Raw genomic sequence first — 19,759 nt, forward strand, 5'->3', positions numbered from 1 at the left:
GCATCGGATCACTGTATCGATTCAGTAACGTGAACAGAATCAAATGAATCGATTCAGAAAAATGAATCGAATGTCCCATCACTAGCGGCCGTGGCCTTAATTGAGGTACAGCCTGGTGTGAAAATGGGAAACCATGGAAAACCATCTTCTGGGCTGCCGACAGTGGGGTTCAAACCCACTATCTCCCGGGCGCAAGTTCACAGCTGTGCGCACCTAACCACACGGCCAACACAGTACTGTTATCACAAGTAGCCAAATTTTGGAGAGAATAATAGAAAGGAGGAAGAGAGGAAGGGTGGAAAGAAATTTAGAAGAAGAGCAGTATGGATTTTGACAATGATAGGGCAAGTCAATTTGCCTTGAGGTTACTGATGGAAAAAGAGTGGGAAATTGGAAAAGATCTGGTGATAGTTTTCCATGATCTGGGGAAGGCATATGATAGTATTAGTAGAAAAAAGGTGTGGAAAACCCTGGAAATAAAAGGATGTGGAAGGCAATCAAGGGAACTAGTGAAAGATACAGTATGTGTAAGAATTGTTCCAGTTGTGTCCAGACACCATTGGGGAGAACAAATTGGTTTAGAAACCAAATCAGTCTAAAACAGGGAAGGCTTGCATCCGGGAGATAGTAGGTTCGAATCCCACTATCGGCAGCCCTGAAGATGGTTTTCCGTGGTTTCCCATTTTCACACCAGGCAAATGCTGGGGCTGTACCTTAATTAAGGCCACGGCCGATTCCTTCCAACTCCTAGGCCTTTCCTATCCCATCGTCGCCATAAGACCTATCTGTGTCGGTGCGACGTAAAGCCGCTAGCAAAAAAAAAACAGGGAAGTATATTGTCTCTTCTTATGTTTATAATGGTTATGGATGAAATTCTAAAGGAAACAAAGGCAAGATCTGGAGAGGATTTGAAAATATTGTTGTTCGCAGATGGCATAGTGATCAGGGGAGTCAACAAAACAGAAGTGCAAACACAACTAGAGGTTTTAAATGACGCTATTGAGAAATATAGTATGCTAATCAGTGTGGAGAAGAGCAAATATTGGTGATGACAAGAGGAGAAAGAGAAGGAAAAGGAATCAGTATCAGGGGACAAAACCTTGAGGTTGTTGAATTCTTCAAATATTTGGAAGTGAAATAATTCAAGATGCAAGGTTGGATAAGGAGATCAGCAGAAGGGTACAAGTGGGAAATACGTTCTGATGATGATGATGATGGTGCTAGTTGTTTAAACGGGCCTAACATCTAGGTCATCAGCCCTGAATGGCATGAAATGAGATGAAATGTAAGGACAATTAAAAATCCATAATCCTCCACTGAGCAGAATTCAAAACATGAGGACGAAGAATTAATGGATGGATATGAAGTTGAAATAATCAGTAGATCCAACCTGCAATGCCCCACATCCCCAGAAACTAGTGTTAAACAATAGACCAAGGGACTGCTTCTAAAGCACAATACTGAATCGATGATGCTCGTCATGATGACTCCAAGGGGGTCGAAACCGGTCTTCTTATAATATATTTTTGCAATGTGTTGAATGGTGGAACATCCCTCAAACTCTACATTATTAGTTAAACGTCAACACGGGAATGAAGATCATAACTTACGATACGACCTACGGTGTTTCGCACATTGTGTCGCTATTTACAGGCAATGCAAACCTATGGTGTTCTTCACATAAGTGGACTAACTACAGGGACTCACACTATCCCATGGTGTTCCTCACATAGTGGGTACTAATCATAGGCAAGGCAGAACCATGGTGTCCCTCATATAGTGGTACAAATCACAGGTACTGTAAAATGCATCCTGAGCACACACTGTCCCTACTAATCACAAACCTATTGTGTACCTAACATAGAGGTACTACACGCAAGTAAAAGCGACCCATGGTGTTCCCTGCGTGGTGGTACTAATTACAAGTAGTATCATGGTTCTAATTTGATCATCCCTTGGTTGCCCCTTTTAGTCACCTCTTATGACAGGCAGGGGATACCACGGGTGTATTCTTCATCTGCGTCCCCCACCCACAGGGGGACAATACATTCTAAGGGAATGTAAGGAACCTGGTGTGGAGCAAGAAGTTCCTGTTGTTGTTTGACTCATCAGTCCATAGACTGGTTTGATGCAGATCTCCTTGCCACCCTATTCTGTCATCACCTTTTCATTTCTGCATAACTGCTGCATCCCATATCTGCTTGTCATATTCATACCTTGGTCTACTCCTACCATTCTTACTCTCTACACTTCCCTCAAAAACCAACTGAACAAGTCCTGGGTGTCTTAAGATATGTCCTGTTATTCTATCTCTTCTTCTCATCAAATTTGTGTCCTGTCATTCTATCTCTTCTTCTCATCAAATTTAGCTACAACGATTTCCTCTCACCAATTCGATTCAGTATCTCTCTTTATTCGTGATTCGATCCATCCATCTCACCTTCAGCATTCTTCTGTAACACCACATTTCAAAAGCTTCTATTCTCTTTCTTTCTGAGCTAGTTATTGTCCATGTTTCACTTCCATACAGTCCACCTCCGTAGTGTAACGGTTAGTGTTATTAGCTGCCGTCCTCGTGAACCTGGGTTCAATTCCTGGTACTGCCAGAAATTTAAGAATGGCAGGAGGGCTGGTCTGTGGTTGAAATGGTACATGCAGCTCACCTCCAATGGGGATGTGCCTGAAAAGAGCTGCACCACCTCGGGATGAGGATATGAGTTTACATTTTACTTCCATACAATGACATGCTCCAGACGAAAGTCTTCAAAAACATTTGTCTTATTCGTATATCAATGTTTGAAGTAAGCAAATTTCGTTTCTTAAGAAAGGCCTTCCTTGCTTGTACTAGCCTGCAGTTTAGTCCTCCTTACTTCTGCCATTATTAGTTATTTTATTACCCAAGTAACAATATTCAAGTACTTCCTTTAACACTTTATTTGCTAATCTAATATTACCTGCATCACCTAACTTTGTACAACCACTCGATTACTCTTGTTTTGGACTTATTTATTTATTTTCATTTTGTACTCCTTACCCAAGACTCCATCCATACCATTCAGCAATTTCTCCAGATCTGCAGTCTCAGATCAAATAACAATATCAGTGGCAAATATCAAGGTTTTGATTTTCCGCTCCTTGGATTGTGATTCCGTTTCCAAATTCCTCTTTTATTTCCTTTACTGCCTGTTTTATATAAACATTGAAAAGGACGGGGGATAAACTGCAGCCTTGCCTCACTCCTTTCTGGATTGCTGCTTCATTTTCATAGCCCTCGATTCTTATCACTGCAGACTGATTTTTATATGGATTGTAAATAATTCTTCATTCTCGGTACCTGATATTGATCTCCTGCAGAATCTCAAATAGCTTGGTCCAATCAACATTATCGATGCCTTTTCTAGTTCTACAAATGCCATGTACATAGGCTTGTTCTTCTTAATTCGATCACCAAGCTCGATAGCTGCAGTTGCTTAAGTGCGACCAGTATCCAGTACTCGGGAGATAGTAGGTTCGAACCCCACTGTCGGCAGCCCTGAAGATGGTTTTCCGTGGTTTCCCATTTTCACACCAGGCAAATGCTGGGGCTGTACCTTAATTAAGGCCACGGCCGCTTCCTTGCCAGTCCTAGCCCTTTCCTGTCCCATCGTCACCATAAGACATATCTGTGTCGGTGCGACATAAAGCCAATTTTTAATACAATGTATTACGTGAGGGTTTTACATTTAAAACATCACGTTTATTTACATCTGGTACCGGTTTTGACAATGTTTGATGTCATCATCAGCCAAGGACAATTGTACAAAGATATATTACATTAATCATGACTCCTACAGTAATATAACATGTAATGAATATAAACATGAAAATAATTAAAAAATATATTCATATATAAGCTGACAGTCAATGGGATAAAAGATTGTTTTATAAGGTGTACACCTTAGTATTTTAGTTAAAAAAGGAGAAAGTATTGAAAGTGAAGTATAATAATCAGCTTTTAGTGACATATTTGTCTGTTGAACAGTATGGTTGTGTTTTTGGAGGCCTTATAGCCATGTTTAACATTATAAAAGTAGACACATGCTAAGTTATGAGCGTTTCTAAATAAAAATATGTACAGTAAAATCTAGAAAGTATTTGAATATGGCTTGAGCTTGAGCTTAAAAGATTGAATGTCACTGCACATTGATGTTGGCATATAAAATGTCCGTTGGTGGATTCTATGTATAAGTTGTTTGTACTCTGATTTATATCATATTAGATAGAGCATTTTAGATTAAGAGCAGTTCTATTGTAATGGTATTGAAGAGATTCTTGTGCTATGAGTTGCAAGTACATAGGTTGTTTGAGAAGGATCTTGAACCAAGGCGGAACCTATAAGAAAATATAATCCGCGATTTTAGAATTACGTAAGCCAGGAATGTATATTAATAAAAGAATAGCAGACTCACCTCGGATGCCAAGCTAGTATCAGATGTGTCAGAGAGGAACCAACGGACTAACTGAAGGTAGAGGCGGGTCTGCACGAGTGCAGTGAGGGGCGGAGTTTCTAAGTAGGAGGGAGGGGAAGGGGAAGGGCAATAGAGGCGGGACTATAGTCAGGTGGGCGCGTAGAGCGGTAGGGGTAATACTTGAGCATGTTATGTATTGTTTTGATGACTGATTGATTTTTGGGTATTTTTAGATTATTTAAAATTTTAATGAACATGTCAAACAAGATCGTAGGTTTTTCAGAGAGGTCATTGAGATTATAATTAGGGTTATAGTACTGATCAAGTGATATATAGAATTGTTCTGTTAAATCGAGTGCAGGGCCTTTATTTATTATTTCGATGATGTCTCTGTCTTGTCTTATAGGTTCCGCCTTGGTTCAAGATCCTTCTCGAACAACCTATGTACTTGCAACTCATAGCACAAGAATCTCTTCAATACCATTACAACAGAACTGCTCTTAATCTAAAATGCTCTATCTAATATGATATAAATTAGAGTACAAACAACTTATACATAGAATCCACCAACGGACATTTTATATGCCAACATCAATGTGCAGTGACATTCAATCTTTTAAGCTCAAGCTCAAGCCATATTCGAATACTTTCTAGATTTTACTGTACATATTTTTATTTAGAAACGCTCATAACTTAGCATGTGTCTACTTTTATAATGTTAAACATGGCTATAAGGCCTCCAAAAACACAACCATACTGTTCAACAGACAAATATGTCACTAAAAGCTGATTATTATACTTCACTTTCAATACTTTCTCCTTTTTAAACTAAAATACTAAGGTGTACACCTTATAAAACAATCTTTCATCCCATTGACTGTCAGCTTATATATGTATATATTTTTAAATTATTTTCATGTTTATATTCATTACATGTTATATTACTGTAGGAGTCATGATTAATGTAATATATCTTTGTACAATTGTCCTTGGCTGATGATGACATCAAACATTGTCGAAACCGGTACCAGATAAAAATAAACGTGATGTTTTAAATGTAAAACCCTCACGTAATACATTGTATTGAAAAGGTGGATATTAACTTTTCCCAATTCTCTATTGTGAATCTGGATTCAATACGGAACCTAAAGAATGAAATTCTTAATTTTAAATAAAGCCAATAGCAAAAAAAAAAAACAAAAAAATAAACAACTTAATTCGATCATCTAAGATCAGATATATTGTCAGGATTTCTTCACATGTTCCTACCTTTCTTTTCAGAAGCTCCTATGAAATGTAAAGAGATAATGTACAAGACGTACTATACCATTACATTAATGTATGCATCAGATACTTGGACTTTGATAGCAAGAAACAAGAGTAAAATTCAGGCCAGTGAGATGGCCTGAGGAGGATAGTAGGGAAGACCAGGAGAGACAGAGTAAAAAATGTTGAGGTCAGAAAAGAAATAGCGGTGGAAAAACTGAGTGATAGGATGGAGAAAAATAAATTGAGATGATTTGAACTTGTTATGAGGATGGGGAAGGGAAGGATACCAAAACAAGGTTTGGAGGCTAAGATAGAAGGAAAAAGGGCAAGAGGGAGGCCCAGAGCAAGACGAATGGACTGTTGTCAAGAACAGTATAGGAAAAAAAAAAAAAGACCGGACTGCAATACAGTTACTGAAGAGGAGTGGTGGAAGGAGAGGCAACAGTGGAAAAGTGCCATCAATATTCGACCTGGCAGGAGTTGAACAAGGGGAAAAGAAACTGATAATGATGATGGCAATGATGAGTAAAATTATTACCAAATTTCATCTGATACAGAATATATGTGAAATGCAAAAGTTGGATATAAAATTCATAAAAAATTGGGATTTCTAACCCTTGCGTTGTGAAATACAATAGGTCGGAGTGACTCAACTGCGTAAAAATCCATCCATCCATCCATCCATCCATCCATCCATCCATCCATCCATCCATCCATCCATCCATCCATCCATCCGTCCGTCCGTCCGTCCGTCCGTCCGTCCGTCCGTCCGTCCGTCCGTCGTGGCACACTGCGCATGATGGTGAATAATTTACCATATTATATCTGAAGTATATTGATTATGCCTTTAATTTGATTATTCATTACTGTTAACATTAGAAAACAGTAGACTACATAAGTTATCTAAAGCAACAGCGATGATGCAGGTATTTAAAAAAAAAATAGTATAGTCTCATATCTTAAATATAAGTCATAATAAAAGGAATATACAAACATTTTTATAAATTTAGTGCATTCATACTTTTATTATTATTATTATTATTAACAAACACATCACAAATGGGAAATATCCCAGTGGCAATGGTCACTTAGAGTAGTGTAATAATAAAGTAAAGCAGCAGCAGCAGCAGCAGCCGCTGCCACCGCCACCGCCACCACCACCATGGAAAGAAAGTATTATAAGAAATACTACTAGTTTAACATTCTAAATCTAGCATCATCATATATAAATTCACACACACTTAAGTATTTCCAGTGCTTAACACTGTGGCTTACAATAGTATAGGTTGAGCTTACTACTAGCTTAACATCATAAGTGATAATAAAGTGAAGTTAAACCATAATTACCCTACAATAACCACAACAAGAGTACAACGAGCAATTCCATGGAAAGAAAATATGACATGAAATACTACTAGTTTAACTTCCTAAATCCAGCATCATTATATACAAAATTCACACACAACTTATTTCCAGTACATAACACTATGGCTTACAATACTATAGGTTGAACTTACTACTAGCTTAACACTACAGGTGATAATAAAGTAAACTTAAAAACATAACTACCCAACAACTACAGCAACATGAGTAAAATAAAGCAATTCCATGGAAAAAAATAATTACAAGAAATACTACTAGTTTAACATTCTAAATCCAGCATCATCATATACAGTTTCATACAAAACTTAACCTCTTCATGCACGAAATATTTTAAAATATCATAAAAAATATTTTTTCAATTTTTTTGTTACCTTTGGCCTTTTGGAACACAAAAATATTAATTTTGAATTTTCCGATGCCTAACTTCTGTAAATACAGATGTGGCATCGTATGACACCTCCATGCAATAAGGAGTTATGTTTAAAAGAAGACTCTTATGTAGGAAAAATGTATTTTATTCCAAATAAAACAGTTCAACAATCATGATAATATTTACCTATAGTAAATAATAAATAAAAATTAAATTAGTTTTCATTTCAATTCTTCTTCTTCTACATCTACTGCTGAAAATAATTCTTTTTGAGTTCCAAAATTATCGTTCTTCGGATGCTGCTAATTTCAATAATACCGGGCGAGTTGGCCATGCAGTTAGAGACACACAGCTGTGAGTTTGCATCCGGGAGATAGTTGGTTCGAACCCCACTGTCAGCAGCCCTGAAGATGGTTTTCTGTGGTTTCCCATTTTCACACCACTTCACACAATATGTGATTGATTCATGTGACATCATAGGTCCATCATCCATTTCATTTGTATCTATGCTGGTAGCTTCAAACTTTCACTGTTGTTACATTGATATCCTTCTATAATGTGCTCCAACTCATCAACAGAAACCAGTTCATCACCTGAAAGGCTACATTAATCAGCTTTATATTCTAACGGGATGTCATCTTCGCTCCTCAATTGACGTAAATATGTCTTAATTTCTTCTGGAGACAACATTTTAAAGTTAAAGCTGCCTAAAATAAACAAGTAAAATGTGTTTAGTCATACAACCTTAAAAATTAGGTGGGAACTTCTGTTTACCATAATTGCATGAAGGTGTCATATGCCATCACGTACATTTATAGACATACACTACTTTTAGTATAACATAAATCACTATTATTATTTCTGTTGCCTTTAATACTCTATATAGATGAACAAAATAATTTTTCTTACCAAAAAGCACAAATTGTTTGTGTTGCAAAGCAGCTGTAAACTACCTTGACAACAGTTACCATCAAGGAACACATCTCAGTTGGAAAAATGGTGGGAAACCATGGCTGATTCAAGATATCATTGTTAAACTACCAAATAAGGTGCTCTAAACTTCAAGTAACAGAACTTGAATGTTGAGACAATGACTTGTGCTTAACTGAATTGATCTAAGAGCTTACAAAACAAGGTGGTGTCATTTGACACCACCATGCAAGAAGAGGTTAATAATTTCCAGTACTTAACACTATGGCTTACAAAACTATAGGTTGAGCTTACTACCAGCTTAACATTGTGTTATAATAAAGTAAGCAGTGTTGCCAACCCATAAATCTTTTCTCTGCTAAATTTCGAACTGAAGCAAAATAGCATATACCAGCTGTTTTAATAAAAGATATTAACTCAACACTCATCAGTTTCAGAACAGGAGTTCGTCATCTTCTCCTCCCCACACTATATGCTCTGAAGCAGATGTGCTGAGTTGAGGTCCTGTTGTTTCATATGAAGGGCTTTTTCAAAGATTATGCTGGCAGCAGCAAAGACCATACAGAAATTTTCAAATCTATTTAGAAATGCATTTTCACTTTCATTACTGTTTTCATTGTTTTTGATAAGTGCGGAAAGAAATAATATCAAAACAATTTCGCATTTTGCACTGCCTATAGATGCACCGTCCATGTTTGGGATCACTGGGAAGATCAACCAACTAGTCTTTTAAAGTTTAATTACCTATCCACTCTTTACGAAATATCTGACAACTTTTTAACCTTTTCTTTCGACATATTGACGTACCGAAAAGAGCCTGACGTCAAAAGTAACACGTTATCAAACACGACACTACCCCGCTCATCAAGAGTACAGTAACGATTGTAACAAATACTGACTGAGGCTGTTGGCCAGAGCTGGTCTAGAAAACATGTGATAGTATGCAGCATAAGTTCAATACAACAGGAATAAGTAAACTATTATGCCGTACTAATTTCTATATTATTTTTTCTCCTGGTGATGAAAGGTGACATCCTTACCACTGAAAATCATGAAAAGAAGTTTGAAAATCCATCAAAAAATCCGCTGTCCGCTAAATGGAAAATTTATTCGCTGTTCCATTAAAAAATCCGCCAAATTTGGCGGAAAATCCGCTGAGTTGGCAACACTGAAAGTAAGGTTAAAACATAATTACGTAACAACAACAAGAGTACTACAAGCAATTCCATGGAAAGAAAAAGTTACACAAAATACTGCTAGTTTAACATTCTAAATCCAGCATCATCATATATAAATTCACACACAACTTAAGTATTTCCAGTACTTAACACTACGGCTTAGCTTAGGTTGAGCTTATTACTAGCTTAACACTACTAGTGATAATAAAGTAAACTTAAAACATAACTACCCAACAACAACAACAGCAACAACAGGAGTACAACAACCAATTCCACGGGAAAAAAAATTACAAGAAATACTGCTAGTTTAACATTCTAAATCCTGCATCATTGTAACAAAATTCCATACACAGCTTAAGTATTTCCAGGGCTTAACACTACGGCTTATAATACTATAGGTTGAGCTTACTACTAGCTTAACATTACAATAATAATGAAATAAAGTTAAAAACATAGTTACCCTAAAAGAACAACAATAACAACAACAACAACAACACAACAAACAATTGCCTGGAAAGAGAATACCACAAGAAAGACTACTAGTTTCACAATCTAAAACCAAGCAGAAAGTCACAAATTCAGTGTTCGTAATTTACAACTTTTACTTTTCACTTTACACTAGCAGCAATGGTCTTCTTAAATGACTTGATACCAGAAGGGAATCTATCAAAGACTGCTGCAGATAATTTATTCCAATACCTATGGTCCTGTTTATGAAGGAAAACTTGCCCACGTCCGTATGCTAGTTTCTGGCCCTAATTTTATGCTTATGATCATTTCTCGATAAGTATGAGGGAGGATCCAAACTATTCCTAATACTACTCCAGGCAGCCCTTCCCGTATAGCTCTTATAAAGACAACACAGGCGAGCTCTAGTTCTTCTAGATTCAAGACTTTCCCAATTAATGGTATTCCTCCTATTCCTGGTTACGAAACACATCGCTCTTCTTTGAACTTTTTCTAGGGAATTTATTAAACCCACCCTATATAGATCCCAGCACGCTGATTCATATTCGAGAATTGGTCTTACCAAGCATTTATAAGCTTCACTTTTGGCACCAGAATTAGCTTTCTTGAGATTCTGCATAATAAAATGTAACGATCTCCAGGATTTCTAAACTATATTTTCCACTTACTCTGGCCAGTTTAAGTCTTTTCTAATAGTAACACCTAAGTACATACAACTATCAACTTCAACAACACTTCCCCTCCAATTTTGTAATCCCTCTTTCCTGTCATTTTCTTTTTACTGAGACACAATTTCTTGTTTTTTCTGCTGTGGATTTTCATTTGATTTTTTGCGCCCATTTTTCAATCGTATCTAAATCCTGCTGAAGCAACAGTTCGTCCTCCTCTGTCTTTATCTCCCGGCATATGACGCAATCATTGGCAAAGAGGCGCACTTCTGATTTTATCGAATCAGGCATATCATTCATGAAAAGTATGAAAAGAATTACATTTTTAATTACATATTTTGTGAATATTACATATTTAAGATATTTACTCAATTTTAATGCTCATATTTCACACTTTTGATATTACATTTAAGTACACATAAGTACATATCAGACATAAGTAATTTAGCCTACACAATTCTGAGCATCACTGATTTGTTCGAAAGAACGATGTTCTTTATGCAGCTAGGTAAAAATTAGCCTTTGACATCCACTTTCCACAGATAATTCTTCTTCTTCACTTGAAGATATGCTGCAGCTACTGGTGTAGCTATGACAGGTAGGCTTATTAGGCTTCACTAATGTTTATGCAACAAACCCAGTATCTCTGAACTCTCCACCTAAAACAAGATTCTTGTCATCATTCCAAAATTGACATTTAGACTTCCAAATATAATAAGTAAGGACCAGCTATTATGAATTCTATTTCATGTTGATCTTGGGCACTGATTACCTATTTATTTTCATGTAAAAATATTTTACTACAATTTCAAAAGGTGAAGTTGTTTTCCTTGGCAGATATTTTGTGATTTTGCTCAGTCTAGTCAAATTTCCTGAATAATTTGAATATTTTCTTATAGTGGAAACCATTTCTTTTCAGTTTCGTCTTAGTTAACACGTTGGCTGCCGGAGTGGTACATTGTACCGCTGAGGGAGTTTCTCGTGAGGCCATGGGGGTACAAAGTATCACTGACAGGTGTTGGTATATGACTTTCTCTGCCAGGCTGGCGGGCCACTGAGCTGTTGACTCTGTTCTGCTAACGTACCACTATGGCCTTGCAGGAAATCCTGGCGTGCTTGGTTTCCAAATGATTATTTTTATTTTTTAAATCCTACCTCCTTTTATTAGCAATATTTGAGTATATGCCCAACCAACTTGGTCATGCTCTTTGGAATGCCAGGTTACCTAACTCGCAAGCTCGGGATTTGCGAAATAGTAGGTTTTAGTCCTACTGTCAGGAAAACCTTTAATATAACAAGAAATGAGTCTCATAATTTCTGTATTGACAACTAAAATCAGTAATATAACAATTTATTGCTCAAGTTATCCTCCTATATAATACAACAAGTGTTTTACATTTAAAATCTACTTCTGTACCTGTTTCAACTCAGACTGAGCCATCTTCAGTAGAAATTAATTGTAGATAATAATGATCAAAAACACTTAAAATTACCGGGCGAGTTGGCCGTGCGCGTAGAGGTGCGCGGCTGTGAGCTTGCATCCGGGAGATAGTAGGTTCAAATTCCACTATCGGCAGCCCTGAAGATGGTTTTCCGTGGTTTCCCATTTTCACACCAGGCAAATGCTGGGGCTGTACCTTAATTAAGGCCACGGCCGCTTCCTTCCAACTCCTAGGCCTTTCCTATCCCATCGTCGCCATAAGACCTATCTGTGTCGGTGCGACGTAAAGCCCCTAGCAAAAAAAAAAACACTTAAAATTAATTAAAATATGCGGTGTCCCTTATTTTTCAAAGTTTTAATTTTGCAATGCATAGGTTATTGTTTTATTGATTTGGGCCTAAAACACCCAAAAACAATTTTTTTCCTTATTTGGCACAGTGCAACCCGTGCCGAGTTGCACGCAAACACGTCCATACAAGTTGCGTCACAAGAGTGGCGCGCTCTCATTGTTATTGTCACTTAGTTTTCGCTTATCGGGTAGCTATCACGGATTGTTTTATATTTCGAAGATGTCAATGGAACTAAGGAGCAATAAAAAAAGCATTTTCTTGATTGGTGAAGTAAATCACCAAATAACAGGCGCAAAATTACCATCTAATCGTCAAGTTCTCGCTGTTCTATTTTTCAACATACGTGAGGTTAAGTTGACTGTTAGTGCAAGTGCAAATCTTGTCATTCGGGAGTGCAATATACTCTGGGGAAAGGCTAGAATACTTACCAGAGCTGTGCCTAATTGTGTTAAGAAGTTAGTGGATCTTTATCAAGTCTGGCGAGAACTGCAAAAAAAAGTAGCAAGAAGATTCAGGATTTACATAGGCGCCGCGAAGAGAACTTTCAACTTGAATTAGATAATTTATTCGATATCCCACATGCTGATGCTCTTGAAAGAATAAAAATCGAAGAAGATAAAATATTTTTGCAAAAGCAAAGAGAGCCAGGGGCATCCGTGGTGCCTAGTGGGTGTTGACAAAAAGTTGGCTGATATTGAAGAAAGGGCCAGGCTGAGAAAACTTGCAGAAGATAAAAAGAGACTAAAGCAAATTGCTTCCGCGAGCTCATTGGAATCTCCAACTTTACAGACGTTTGATACACATGAAGACATAGAAGAACAATCCACAAACTCTGAAGAAAGCCTGGAAGAATCTCTGCCATCCACATCTCAATCTGTAAGTTCTTTAGCTACGTTGACAAGAAGAGGAAGAAAAGATTTTATCACAGCTAAATTAGTTGCAACTTTAAGACAGATGTCAACTAAGTATCAGAGATTCTGTTTACATAATTCAGTCTGTAGTAGAAGTACTTGGTCTTAGTTCTGACATTTACCAGATCAACAAATCTTCTATTCAGTGCATTCGAACACAAATGAGAAAAGATAGAGCAAGATCCATTAAATCCGATTTTCAGAATAATGTGCCCGAAGTAGTTACTGTTCATTGGGATGGAAAATTGTTACCTGCTCTGGGCGTAAGAAGTTCTAAAGAAGAACGCCTACCAATTATTATTTCATATGATGAGGAAGAACAACTTCTTGCTGTGCCGAAGTTAGACAACTCTTCCGGCAAAAAGCAAGCGAAAGCAGTGTCAAATGCCCTTCATGACTGGAACCTGGATGATAAGGTACAAATAATGTGCTGTGATACAACAGCATCTAATACAGGATGCTTGAACGCAGCTTGTGTGCTTTTAGAGCAAAAACTAGAAAGAGAGTTGTTACTCTTTCCTTGCCGTCATCATATTTACGAACTGGTGCTCAAAAGTGTGTTTGAATCAAAGATCCAACAAATCACTAGCAGTCCTGTTATTCTGCTGTTCAAAAAGTTTAGAGACAATTGGAAGAATATTAATCCTAGTGCCTTCGAACCGTGCACTGATTTTGTCCAACAACATCTCTGTGAGGCAAATATTATTGAATTGGTGATGTTTTTAACAATGAGCTGGCAAAACCGACTGTACGAGATGAATTGTTTTTCTGGGTGAAGACATTAAAAATAAAATAAAAATCAGACCTCCTGGTGCAATGCATCAAGCACGATGGATGGCAAGAGCTATTTACTCCTTAAAAATGTGTTTACTGAAGTCGCAGTTTAAAATGATCGCTAAGGACAAACAAGCTTTACAAGATGTTTGTTTATTCATTGTGGCAGTTTACGTGAAGCCCTGGCTTGGATGTAGTTTGGCGATAAAAGCGCCGAATCAAGATTTTTGTTTTTTAAAGACCTTAAAATATTACGAGAAAGTTGACAAGTTGATTTCCAATGCGGCTTTAAACAAGTTCAGTCAACACTTGTAGTACTTGTCAGAGGAAACAGCCATCCTTTCAATTTTTGATAATGAAGTTGATGAGCAGACTAAAGGAAATATTGTAGAAAACTTACAAAAAGAAAGCTTTGGTGATTCTGAAAGAGATATGTTCCATCGAAAGAAGAGATGTCTGGCTCTCTATATGGTATGTAGTAGACTAGTAGTGTGTAATCTGGTATTTAATTTAGAACATATTTGTTTTATTTATAGGCACTACAAGTATTTTTTTATCTTGTTCAGGGAAATATTTGAGTGATTTTGTTTCTGTCAAGAGTAAAGATTTATTTTCACGACTGAAACTTGACAGTGGTTTCCTTCAAGAAATTGTATTTTCATGGAAAAACAACATGGCGTTTGTGGAAGCTAAAAAGAAGGTTTCTACATTAAAAGCAGTTAATGACACAGCTGAAAGAGCTGTTAAACGAATGACAGGCTTTCATGGTTTGATTACCGCATATAAAGAACAGAAGCAGTTCTTATTACATTGTGTGCAATAACATAGAAAAATTTACCAGACTGTAACAAAAGAGACTTTCAAGAGGAAATATCCAAATGAATAACTATAAAAATTGTATCTTTTTTGTTACTTACAAGAAGAGCATTATATAAATTTCTGTTTTCATTTATATTTCTCTAAAATAATTGTTTTGAGTGATCATCTAAAACTCCATTTAAGAGACCCGTTAAGTAGCTATTTTCTAAAACTTTTAGGCTCCGCCGGCACGGGTTAAAATTAATGTAGGAAGTTGGAATTCTGTACTTGGGTAACTAATAGACTAATAAACACAATAACGGGGTATGCGTTTCAATAAATGAAAAAAAAAAAAATGCCCTTATAAGGGACACCCTAGCGGTTTACATCTAATGCATAGTTCTTGTTTTAGATGAGTTCATGATCTTAAAAGTTTAATTATTAAAATTCTTCATGTTTGCACTAGTGATTCACTTGTCTTCTCTAATATTTTTTGATGTTTTGAATAATTGAATGTCAGGTAACAGGAAAAAACAATCTCTAATAAATGTCTCGTATACAAGTCAGCTGCCAGTAGTGAACTTGAGATGGCAACAAATATTGCAGTGTTAGGATTGCCTCTGACTGCCCAGTCAATGGCATGCTCTTATGTGTGGACTTGTGCAAAGATCGAACTCCCCTAAAACAAGAACTATGCACAACTAATTTCTACTGAAGATGGCCCAATCAGGTTTGAAACATGTATAGAAGTAAAGTTTAACTGTAAAACACTTGCTGTAATGAACAGGAGGGTAACTTGAGCAATAAATTGTTATATTAGCAAAACCTGTTAATGGTGTTCTGTGGTTTCCCATTTTTACTCCATGGTTTCCTTATCAATAGGCCATACCGACTCCTTCCAAATCCTTGCACCCATACCTATTTATCTGAGCTGACACCCGATGCTTAGCCCAATAATTTTTTTTTTGCTATGGGCTTTACGTCGCACCGACACAGATAGGTTTTATGGCGATGATGGGACAGGAAAGACCTAGGAGGTGGAAGGAAGCGGACGTGGCCTTAATTAAGGTACAGCCCCAGCATTTGCCTGGTGTGAAAATGGGAAACCACAGAAAACCATTTTCAGGGCTGCCCATAGTGGGATTCGAACCTACTATCTCCCGGATGCAAGCTCACAGCCGTGCGCCTCTACGCGCCCAATAAATTTAGCGTAAACATAAGTATATTTGCATTTTCTAAATTGATGGTATTCATTGACAACATAGCAAAATTACCAATTAGCATTTGGCAAGACGTAAATATGAAATAATTTATAGGAATACATTTTCAAGAAAAATATATCGATTTACTCATAAAATTTCAATATAGAAAATAATAAATCACACTTTTTTAAATACCTGCAATACTTGAGTTGCCATAGGCTTTCATAGTCTAAACATTTGCCTTGAGAATGTTTGCTGCAGGGTAGGTGAAACATGGCATGTGCTAGTAAACAATTCGTAGCACAGTCTGTTAACTAAAATGAGTATCATCTAGCAACACAACCTTCTAGTACCGCTCTGGCCATCTAGCAAAAACCATACAGTGAATTTTTCTGTTTGGCCATGGCAGTACCTCGGGGTGTGAGGAATTTTTATTGTATTAAGTACGTATACTGAAGACTTAAGTGAAATATCACTTCGAATATTGTTTTACTTCTGATGTACTGTATTATATATATATGGTAGAAACAAAGCTTTGGGCACCAGGGAATTTCTAACTATGTGTTAATCTGTGACTGTGAGGTTTTTCAGTCTGTCAAAACTAATGCAGTTTAAATTAGAAAATACAATACTTGAAAAAGAAAACATTTTAATAATAGGTAATACCTGAAAATTAAATATCTTTTTTTCAGGTATTTTTTAATTATATGTAAACTGCATTAGTTTTCACAGACTGAAGAAACCTCACAGTCATAGATGAATAATTTGAGTCGAGATCACATTGTTTTAAATTCTCAGTTTTTCATTCTGATTGATTTATACCTCATGACATATTTTGCTTTTAGTCCCTTCTATACACGAAACGGCTTCTACGCAGATGGGACTCTGAGAGTTTACACAAAGCGTGTGCAGCAGAATGTAAGCAGTTAGAAGAGCGGTGGCAGTCAGAGGATTGTTTAAATGCAGTTGCTAACTTCCTACAACGACGCAGTAAATTGTAAGATAAATAAAACATCCGATGAAAGGGTTTTTAAAGAGAACTGTTATGAAGAAAGTTGGTTAATTTGTTGGTGCAGATATTTTTCTTTTAACATCACATTTTCTTTATGATTCCATAATCAGTGTTAAGAGCTGAGTCTACTTTATTTTACAGAAATAACTTTGTATACATTTCTGTAATATAGCCTAAGTTTTGTGTAACATAATCTACTGGTATTTTGTAATTGTTCCATTTCTTACTAGGAAAATGCTGTAGTTTATTACTCAAATACTGGAATTGACTAATTGTTGCTTGTTATTGCCCATATCCTTATTTGGATAGCATTTTTCTTTTTTTTTTTTTTCTTTTTTACTGTTGTGTGTTTGTGTATATACAGTAAAACTTCCAAATAACAGATACCTTTCAGGACAAAAAATGTGTATGTTATTAAGAAAAATTAAAATTTTTCAAAGTACCAAAAAAAAAGTATGTCCTGTAGTTAAAAACATTTTTGGACCTGAGTCCACTAAGTCACAATACTCTACTTCTACTCATGTGACTTTCTTTTATATTATCAAACCAGGAATGCTAGGGCAAGCTGACAGCCACTTGCTATATTTACACTCATTTATTTTAGTACAAAAACAGAGAGGTTTCACTATAACACTGGGCTTTCTGCATCAGTTCAAATATGAAAATGAAAATCCACAGCCTGTTTCCAGTTTCAGTCTGGTCAGGAATGTAATGAATGGAGTCCCATCTAGCGGCGACAACAGGAACTGTGCTGGCTATGAAGCCTGTTGCACCCCTCTGGGGCAATGATTAATGACTTGACAAATGAAATGATATTGGGGAGTGTTGCTGAAATGAAAGATGACAGGGAAAACCGGAGTACCTGGAGAAAAACCCGTCCCGCCTTCACTTTGTCCAGCACAAATATCGCTTGGAGTGACAAGGATTTGAACCACACAACCCAGCGGTGAGAGATCGATGATTTGCCACCTGAACCGCAGAGGCTTCAGTTCAAATATATACAGTACAATAAATAATGTCCATAAAAAAATTCTAGGCTAACTTAAATTGGTCAATTTTGGCCTGCTTGACACTGAAAATGCTAATTACTTTCTCCATGTGCATTTCAAGGTCATTTGAAATCCGTAATCCGTCTGTGTCATTTTTATTCAAGAAGTACCGGTAGCACTTCAATTCTTTTACTCTTTCAGTAGCTTGTTTTACATTTTGAAATTCTGGGGACGTCTCACCATTTTGTGCATCTTCAGGATTATCAAGATCTTCAACCCTGTCACCTGTGACAATTTCCTGTTTTACATGTGCAGTAGCAATGAGATCTTATACATCAGTTGGTGGGTCTTCAGTCTGCAACATTTCATCAATGACCCAAACCTCGTCAATAGTTGAGCAGCTTCCTCTTCCCCACCATCACTTTCGTCCTCGCATTGAACTCTACTGCACGTGCAACTCCGGCTTTCATAAAACAGCGTTGCACTGAGTGTGGCGTGATTTGCTTCATTGATTATTTTGCCTACATCACTGCATCCACCACACTAATTGATTTTGCCAGCTCACCTGCCTATCCTGCATCATTCAGAACTATAAGATACTGTACAGGTTCTTGGTTGACAGGCTGAGGTCATATTTGTTGGGAGGAAAATCACCTTAATATTTGCCAATTTAACATCTGGGTGTGAGGTGGTAGTGATGATTATTGTTTTAAGAGGAAGTGCAACTGTGCAACCTTCCTCTATTAACACTAATCGGAGGGAAAAAATGGAAGGGGTCCAACAATCTGAAAAATGAAGGTATCAACCAAAGAAAGACAAGGGCCACGAAGAACATGGAAATATAAGACTACCTAATACCATCAGGACTGTAATAGAACAAGAGTTGACCAGAGAAAATAGATCAAAATGACGAGCCTAGCACAACTAAGTGGAAGTAATGCTATGACTCAGCTAAGAGCCCCACCAACAGCAACCCACACTCCCAAGTTATGAGCCCCTTGGGCCCCTTTTAGTCACCTCTTACGACAGGCAGAATATTCCATTGATGTATTCTACTGCCCCCACCGAAAGGAGGTATCTGGGTGTGAGGCCGCAGGTCCACATTTCTCTTCTGCCCGCTCATTCGGCTCTCAAAATTGGCAAGTCAGACTCATAATCTCCTTTGTCATCCAGACACACTGATTTGCACGCCACACAACACCAAGTTAATTAATGAAAGCTGCATAGCTGTTTTGTCTTCCCAATAATGAGGGGATTTTCATACTCACCTAACATATTAACACAAAACAAAACAGTCAGTCTTTCTTTAGATATATTGTTTTACCTGGTAGCACAAGAAAAAATAGGCTTGTCTCATCACAATTGAAAACATCTTTGTCGAGATAGCCTTCACGCATATCACTTAGTTTTGCTTTCATCGCTTCAAGTACAGCTTTGTATAGGGCACCAGCTTTGCCACAGACGCCTTTGTATGAAATTCTGTGTCTTGCAAAGAACTTGTCTAACCACCCCAATGAAGCTTTAAAGTAAGTTACACCTAACTCTTTAGCTATTTCTAGTGCCTTCTA

The 19,759-nt window shown here is 37.1% G+C and overlaps 1 protein-coding gene across 2 annotated transcripts in view; it reads left to right on the top strand.

The window, feature by feature from the left end:
* Positions 1 to 17,596, top strand: part of LOC136857096 (enoyl-CoA delta isomerase 2) — a 165,326-nt gene extending 147,730 nt beyond the window's left edge. For both annotated transcript variants that reach the window (XM_067135489.2, XM_067135490.2), the window contains one exon: positions 17,036 to 17,596. In XM_067135489.2, coding sequence (XP_066991590.2) covers positions 17,036 to 17,191 — 156 coding nt within the window. In that variant the 3' untranslated portion in view covers positions 17,192 to 17,596. The remainder of the gene's footprint in view (positions 1 to 17,035) is intronic.
* The last annotated feature ends 2,163 nt before the right edge of the window (positions 17,597 to 19,759 follow it).

The sequence above is a fragment of the Anabrus simplex genome, chromosome 1, assembly GCF_040414725.1.
Source record: "Anabrus simplex isolate iqAnaSimp1 chromosome 1, ASM4041472v1, whole genome shotgun sequence".
In the NCBI taxonomy this organism is placed as follows: domain Eukaryota; kingdom Metazoa; phylum Arthropoda; class Insecta; order Orthoptera; family Tettigoniidae; genus Anabrus; species Anabrus simplex.